At 46.2% G+C, this 8,844-nt stretch overlaps 1 protein-coding gene across 1 annotated transcript; it reads left to right on the forward strand.

The window, feature by feature from the left end:
* The first annotated feature begins 5,437 nt into the window (after positions 1-5,437).
* Positions 5,438-8,224, forward strand: fzd8a (frizzled class receptor 8a). Its single transcript, XM_032503584.1, has one exon. It carries the CDS (start codon positions 5,867-5,869, stop codon positions 7,610-7,612), a length of 1,746 nt encoding a protein of 581 aa, XP_032359475.1. The 5' UTR covers positions 5,438-5,866; the 3' UTR covers positions 7,613-8,224.
* The last annotated feature ends 620 nt before the right edge of the window (positions 8,225-8,844 follow it).

Consider the following 8,844-nt stretch of genomic DNA (forward strand, 5'->3'; position numbering starts at 1 on the left):
GCAGTTGTAAAGTAATTAGAATGCCATAGGATTAAAGCTGCACTAAGCATGGTATTTACACGAACAATGCAGTGTTTTTTATCGCCACTAAAGGGTTGGTTCACTCAATGTGACTGTGTACTACCGCCATGTATAGGCATGCGGATCGATTGAGTCTCCCAGGTTTGGAGACATCCATCCATTTCTGAGATTTCTGATACCACCCAAGACAATAGAGGTGAATGGGAGTTTGGGTGGTTTATTTAGCTAAAGAAGAAGAACAAATCCCGACATTTGGAGACAAATGGTTTGCTTTAGACAGTGACAAAATGTCAATCTGTTAGTAAATGCCCCCGGATTACTGGCTTCATAATAAGACATCTAGTCTTCGGCTATAAATGATTTATATGCCCTTAGTAAAAGGTTTTTAATCCACTGAGTTGTACATGTTATTAGATGAAGTGGTCAGAATCACCCACAGAAATCTGTCACAACCCAAACATAGTTATTAATAAATGACTATAATGACCAGTAGGCCTAAATGATATACTAACCATTTCCAGAGCCACTGGTTCTTAACCTTTTATAAATAGCGCCTTGTTAGAAAGCAGTAGGGGAGACCAGGGAACAGTTTTTGACTCCTATAACTTGCAGACTTTTTGTGGTAGGGCACTCAAATTTTGACACAAAGTACCCTCATGTGTCTACTACAAATAGCAATGTTTTTACCTTCTCCAACTATATCACAGAATTCATAATTTGATGTAAAATGCAAGGAGTGCCATTGTTAGGAGCTACGCCACTACCAGTGTAACAGTAAGATTGAAGAACTAAAAACTGAGACTACACCAACCAAATATGCATTTTTAGATATTATGGTCTGCTGGAATAGCAGCTGAGTAGGCTAAGTGCTCTGTGGGGGTGCGGCATCCTCTTTGGCTCCCTATGTTTGTTTCAGTAGGGGAGACCGGGGATGGGATAACATAAGAGTCATGTGTTAAATTTCATGTATAACCACTCACTCACTTTCTCACTCAAAATATATTGTTCTATTTTTGTATGTGGTGTTCACATTATTAAAGAATTACATTTTTAACAAGCAACATATCATCTTATCTCTTTTGATTAAAGCATCACAGATTGGTAAGTACATTCTTGCAATGTGTGCAGGTTGCTGATGCCCTGTCCTATGATCACTGAGAAGTAAAGTTACATTTTCTCAAGCAGCTAACGCTCGCTAACGTTCAAGCTGCCTTGTTCTGCTTCAAGACAAAACACGATACCCTCACTTATGGTTCTTAGGCTACATCCGCACTACTACGTTTTCATTTTGAAATTGTGTTTCAAGACAAAAGTGATCCTCTGTTTTGGCTCCAGTAAAAGAACCAATCTCTGTCCATATTAACACGTCTACTAACACATATCACATGACCATTCACATACACAGGGAATGTGCGCACCAGTGTAAACAGAAAGCAGATGGTCTGACGGTACACTGTGGTTAAAAAATATGGATTGTAATTTGAAAACAAAACAAACACAGTATGCAAGCGCTACTTAACCAATGAGACCGACTGACGTGCGTTGTCATTTCCAAAGGTCTCTGTTTCTGCCCGTCTACAAAGCAACCTTGAAGTTTTCAAACCAAAACGGAGCCCAACAGTGTTGCCTTCAGGGTTTTTTGGCTTGGAAACGCAGAAGTATTGTGGATGGGAGGCGCAAACGTAGCAAAAGATATTTGCTTTAAAACCAAAAAACAGCCAAGTGAGTGGCCTGAAGTGTGTCAATCTCTTTAAGAGAATAACAGGGCCGGCTCGTGTGTGTGGTAGAGAAAGTGAGAGAGCGATGGCGATTAGCTTCGGAGGGAGTACCGACTCTAGAGCCATGGTTTCTGACCGTGGTGGGTAATCTTTAGTGGATGTGGCAGTTGACTTCATGTTGTGTATGGAGAAGGAGAATCTGGAAATGAGTCGGGGGAAATGCAAAGATACCAAGCCCCGGATGTGTAGTACCATTTTTTGAGAGGGGCCCCACAGGCTACGGCATAGGGTCCGTGTCTCCACTTACTTATGTACGTAGCCACGGCGTAGATTTAACACAGAAGCTTGAATCGTGCTTTACTCTGCATGCAGACACACACACAAGTCCTCCCTGTCTCACAGAGAGGGACAGTGGCTGTAAGGGAGGATTTCCAGGGACCGCCTGTCCTCCCAGCAGTAGGCTGATTGGAGGGGCTGGCTGTGTTTGTTAAGGTAATGGACCCTAGGTGAGCTAATTCACAGGGTACACGCTCCACACTCTGTCACCTCAGGAGTACCCTGGTGGAAAAGGAGGTTGCCGGTGGGGGCTGGGGCCAGGGAGGGTGGGAGGGTGGGAGGTTTCCAGCTCAGCCCAAAATCCCCTCAGCCTTGCTCCGTCTCCTCCAGCTCCACCTGAAAGTGATTACCAAGCCAGCCGTGAGCAAACAAGCCCCATATGGAGTGTCTATAGTGGGGCTGGGGCTGGAGCCTGGGGAGCCCTCCTCCACCTCTTTGGAGAGAAGAGGCCTGAGCAAACACAGCTAATGAAGTCTTAACAAGCAGCCCCGGGTTAGCGCGAGCCCGCTAAATGCCACCGAGGCTCTTGGAATTGTGTCCAGCAGATTGGCTAAATCTCCTCGAAGCTTTTCCTTTACAAGATAAAGTTGCATTAGCATATGTCTGTCTCACCATCGCCGAGGTAAGTCCAGGATCTGGCAAGCAGGCACACTAGATTTGCTGCCTTTTTCTTCAGCGGGAGCACTTGATTTTGACAAAACAGAATGGGGCTCTAAATTGAACCCATTAACTTGGGATCTTGATGTGATTCTGGATTTTATTCATTGGTCACAGAGTGGTTCTGTAAGGCTTTGGTGTGGGGAGATCATTTCTCACAGCGCGCCGCTCTGCGTAACAAACAGGAGATGGGTGGATTTCCTCAGAGTAAATCATTATCTCTGTACAGAACAGACCTCTCTTGCCCTCTCATACCCTCGCTCTGCTCCCTCCATCAATCTCCAACACTGTGACCAGCACCTTCACCCTCACTCCCTTTTTTATTGTGTCTTTTTTCACTCATCCCAAACACCTGGGTTAATTATTGAGAAAATATCACACCATCCATCGCGCGCACAAACATACACTCACTCAACCCCATGGCACTGGCTAGCCCGACTCTTGTTTCCCACTTTAAAAGCAAACAGCCATTAACAGAGCTCCTTCCTTGTTATCTCTCACCGGTGAGTCATTTAATCGGTGTTCTCCTGATGCTCAGTTCACTGCAGGTTATATCATTCGTTCTGTGGGTAAAAAAAAGCAAAAGAAAAGCTGCCTCACATGATAAAGACTTGGCTTCACTCCAAATACAATACAACTATAACACACCCCGGTTCCTGCACACAGTGTTGCATTATTCTTGGATGGGAAACTGGGAGAAAGATGGGTTTTTTTAACACTTTGCGACCACACACTGGCCCCCTAACACTCAAGCTCTGCATAACCGGTGTGTATGTGCATGCAAGTGTGCGCACAGTGGAGGACAAAATGTCTATTGAAAAACACATCCCGCTCGTTGGTGAAAAGAAGATCGAGTTTCGAACAGATGTGCTGATCACATGGCTGGCTTCTCAGGCCCTGTTTTCAGTCGGAGATGAGGATAATAAGGATTGTCACAACAATAAAATATCAGTTATGCATCCTTTAGGGGTATATTGAGTGTTTAAGGTCTGCAAAAACAGGGTTTTAACATCACAGACAACAAATATTGCTTACTGTATCAGTATGAAATCTCAGTAATTCATTTTAAAGTGTAACATGGGACCCCGGATAAATTAACACTCAGTTTATTTTCTCAGAGAACGTGCATTTTAATAAGCATAACTGTCAGCCAGGAGGCCAGTTTCCATCTGTAGTGACCAGTGTGACGTTTCAGATTGATGAAAGTAGCAATACCGCTCTACAAAAATACTCTATAACAAGTAAAACTCCTGCAAGCTCAAGTGTAAAGTATGTGACTAAAAGGAGGTAAATATCAGAAACATGTGCCAAAAGTATCAAGAGTAACTGGGCTTGTAATGCAGCAGAATGCCCCCTGAGTTATATTATGTCATACTATTATTAGATTTTGATCACTGATTAATATGTCTTTACATTGTGTAGGTAGGTAAAGTGAATTTAAATTTACTTTCAGGCAATTTGATGTGCAGCAGTGCATGTTTGTGTATGTTAAATTTTATCTATAAAGTAACTATAGCTGTAAGATGAACAGTGGGGTACAGTAGATCCTTCGAAAATACAGTATAAAGTATAAAGAAGCAGAAAAATGACAAATTGAAGTAAACTACATGTTTCTCACAATTGCACTTAAGAACAGTACTTGAGAAAATGCACTCATTTACTTTCCACCAGTGCAAATATCACTGTATAAAAGTATCCACGCATGCGTAAAGTAAGATCACATCAGCATATACAGGACATAAGAATGCCATAAGGTTAATAAAAAGCAGACTGTGTAGCCAATCAGATAAATAAATAAATTATTAATTAATTAAACACATTACTACAATAAGGTTACTGTCAAATTAAGATCCGCAGGCACACTGTGTAAGCGCGTTAGCAGTGCGCGCTGCTGCTTGGTCTGTGCCTCGCGCAATTACGCCTCCCGCGGAGCTCCATGCCAGCGTTAAACGAAACATTAGCACCTCATTTAAAAAATAAAACAGCTTTTCACAAGGACAGACAGCTCCCTGGGTAGTCTTATCATGCGCAAATTAGCCAATTTACCGAACCGTTCCTTCTCTCTCTCTCCTCTCTCACACACACACACACACCCACACACACACACACAATCATCTTGACGCCTGGTGTGCATGTTGTTGTGATCAAAGTTGAGTTGTAAAGGAAGTTACATGACGGTGAATTCAGTCAAGGAGCAAGCTTGGGAAAACAGTAGCTTATTATTCCTCTATTACTATGATTATATCGTGTAAAATAATAGTTTTGCTACATGAAACAGGTTTGGAGGGGGGGGGGGGGGTAATTGCAGGGTTATTGTAGTTTATTTTAGACCAGCCATGGCTCTGGGCTAGACATCATTTCATAAACACGTCTCCTACAACCTGCACTTTTATAAAGATTGGGTATTTTTGAAAGAAAAATGGATCAAAGTGAAAGTTTTGTGTCTCGATGTGTGTGTTTGATCATCAGCTGGTTGTGAGATGATGCTCCAGCGTTTCCTACATCATCATCCGCATCAGCATCCCGTATCCCGGCGCCACAGACACTGGCAAAACCAATGTGCTCATGAGCCACATAACAAAACATCTTGAGGTAAAAACACTTGATTGACTGCTGGGAGGCACCGCCCCTGCCGCTCCGTGATTGGAGGAGCGGCTCTGGGGGTGTCGCCTGTCAGGCTCTGGTATATATTGCCATAGCGTCGTCTCCGAGCCGTTGATTTGTATGGGAACCAGGACTAAGGTGGGACGAGCCGACTGAATGTAGTCGCTGTGTTTTGAAGAAAAGAAACCAGGCCCACATTTTCCCGTTTGGAGCGATCGGACAGTCGCATTTGTTTTTTAATAAGATACTGTGTGCGGATACTGAAAGCAGTTTCCAGAAGAAGGTGGATTCTCCTCTCAGCCATCTTGACTCGCCGCCCTGAAGCCTGTTTTCTCTCCTCCTCCTCCTCCTCCTCAGCTGAAAGTAAACACGGCTTGCCCATTGCTTGCAACTCCGTGCAAGACCCCGAGAGGAGCGCGATGGGCTCGCTGCGCAACATCTAACCGGACCAGAGGCCAAAGCACACGGCTGAGAGGATTTATTGCTGTTGTTACCAGAGCAGAAGAAGGGGGACACAACGCGCCGGAGGGATGGACCTGTTTGGGATTTACCTGCTCCTCTCACTCGCTCTCCTGCCCCGATCCAGCTGCACCACGGCCAAGGAGATCACCTGCCAGGAGATAGCCGTGCCCCTGTGTAAGGGGATCGGCTACAACTACACCTACATGCCTAACCAGTTTAACCACGACACGCAGGACGAGGCTGGACTGGAGGTGCACCAGTTCTGGCCTCTGGTTGAGATCCAGTGTTCCCCGGACCTGAAGTTCTTCTTGTGCAGCATGTACACCCCGATCTGCCTGGAGGACTATAAGAAACCTCTACCGCCGTGCCGGAGCGTGTGTGAGAGAGCCCGGGCTGGCTGTGCGCCTCTCATGAGGCAGTACGGCTTCCCTTGGCCGGACAGGATGAAGTGTGACCTGCTGCCCGTGCAAGGCAACCCAGACACTCTGTGCATGGACTACAACAGAACCGACGCCACTACAGTGTCCCCTGTCCTCTCCAAACCCACCAACCACCCCGGTAAGGGGAACAATCCACCTAAAAATAAGCCCAGCCGACCCGGCGCGCCAGGGAAATACAAGCCGCCTGCAGCCCCATGTGAGCCGGGGTGCAAGTGTTTGGAGCCTATGGTGTCGGTGAACACGGACCGTCATCCGCTCTATAACCGGGTCAAAACGGGTCAGATCACGAACTGCGCCATGCCGTGCCACAACCCTTATTTTACGCACGACGAGAGAGCATTCACCGCCTTTTGGATAGGACTTTGGTCCGTGTTGTGCTTCGTGTCAACTTTTGCCACGGTCGCCACTTTCCTCATCGACATGGAGCGCTTTAAGTACCCAGAAAGACCCATCATCTTCCTCTCCGCGTGTTACATGTTTGTGTCAGCGGGCTACATTGTCAGACTGATCGCCGGGCACGAGAACGTGGCGTGCAACCGGGAGTTCGACGTGGAGCACATCCACTATGAGACCACCGGCCCCGCGCTCTGCACCGTGGTCTTCCTCCTTATTTACTTTTTCGGCATGGCCAGCTCAATCTGGTGGGTCATCCTGTCCCTGACCTGGTTCCTCGCAGCCGGGATGAAGTGGGGCAACGAGGCGATCGCCAGTTACTCCCAGTACTTCCACCTGGCCGCCTGGCTCATCCCCAGCATGAAGTCCATCGCCGTCCTGGCGCTGAGCTCCGTGGACGGAGACTCAGTGGCTGGCATCTGCTACGTGGGGAACCAGAACCTGGACAACCTGCGGGGCTTCGTTTTAGCCCCTTTGGTGATTTATTTATTCATAGGCACTATGTTCCTCCTGGCCGGATTTGTGTCCCTGTTCAGGATCCGCAGCGTCATCAAACAAGGTGGCACCAAAACTGACAAACTAGAGAAGCTGATGATTCGAATAGGCATCTTCACGGTGCTCTACACGGTGCCAGCCACTATCATAGTCGCCTGTTACTTTTACGAGCAGCACAACAGGCAGAGCTGGGAGATCACGCACAACTGCTCCAACTGTTTGTTGGAGAGGGACCGCAGGAGTCCGGACTATGCCGTTTTTATGTTAAAGTACTTTATGTGCCTTCTGGTGGGCATCACGTCCGGAGTGTGGATCTGGTCTGGGAAAACTTTGGACTCCTGGAGGACTTTTTGCACCAGGTGCTGCTGGGGCAGTAAAGGCACCAGTGGATCCATGTACAGTGACGTGAGCACCGGACTGACGTGGAGGTCAGGGACGGCCAGCTCCGTGTCTTGCCCCAAGCAGATGCCATTGTCCCAGGTTTGAATGAGAGAGAAAAAAAGCAGCTTATGGGGACTGCTAATTGTTCGGGAGATAACCCATCACTCCCTGTCTTAAGCAATTTGCATAGTAATGAACTGCTGCTGAGGTGCCCCCCCCCCCCCCCCCAATCTCCCAAACATCCACACACCTCTGTGTGGAGAGCTGGTTGAAACAATGTACCTGGCGTTAACACAGGTTAATTCCTCCCTGTTTCTATGTATTAGAGGTACAGACTGTAGCTTTTTTACACAACCTGGGCATTACTTGTTGTAGGCAGAGAGACCCATTGGTTCCTAACCAGCTTCATACAAAGAGCATTTGGGTTTTTTGCCATTTTATCTACATAGTGCCAGATAACATTGTCAAATTCAATCACATCAAAGATGGTTTAAATTAAGCCTTAATAGTGCCCTAAGTGTTTTACGGGTCGTCCATTTAGTAATTTCAAATGTATTTATATAAAAGTTATGTAAAAAACAAACAAAAATGTGTACATTTGTGTATAAAAGAAAACTTTATAAGCTATTGTAAATTTGTACAAAGTGTAGATGTCTCTTTTTGTGAGAAAGCAAATATGACCTTTATTTTGACAATAAAACCTTTGATAAATCTCAACTTCTGTGGAACTTTCGCGGTGTTTTTCCCCATGCAAAGGAGGCCCGTTCTGTTTTCAAGCCTGTGCAGGCCTGTTTTGTGGTTCCTTGTGGTCACCGTGTTGAGGATGGCAGCAGGAATAGCAGCTTTTTTGAGAGTCCTGGCTAAAAAGGAAGCCCTTTTAACCATCAGAGACCGGTAATTAGAGGCAGGGGTTGAGTTGGAGTATCTCCATAATTGTTGAAGTCCTCTTCACATGCCTGCCGAAGCCCGCTTTCTTAATTTAGTAAAAGAGGGAGTGGGTGAATGGGGGTATAAATGCAGGGAACCGACCCTTTTCATCTGCGGTAACTTTGATCTTTCTTTTTTAACGGCCTAGCATAAAGGTGGTGTGTATTAGGAGTGTCTGTCTGATGTGCCAAGGTTCGCTCTAAACGTCCCCATTTGGATGCTTTGACGTCCTACAATTGAAAGAGCATTTTTGGAACCCCTCGCCTTTCTGGGTTTGTCACTGCTGAAACCTGCCAGAGCCCCTGCGTCTTGTGTTTGGGTTTTTTTTTTTTCCCGCAGAGGCTGAATTGAAACATCTTCTCCCTCGGCTCAAGCTGTGTCAGCGAGTGCAGGGGCCTTGACATGAATGA

This window comes from Etheostoma spectabile, chromosome 22, assembly GCF_008692095.1.
Source record: "Etheostoma spectabile isolate EspeVRDwgs_2016 chromosome 22, UIUC_Espe_1.0, whole genome shotgun sequence".
In the NCBI taxonomy this organism is placed as follows: Eukaryota; Metazoa; Chordata; class Actinopteri; order Perciformes; family Percidae; genus Etheostoma; species Etheostoma spectabile.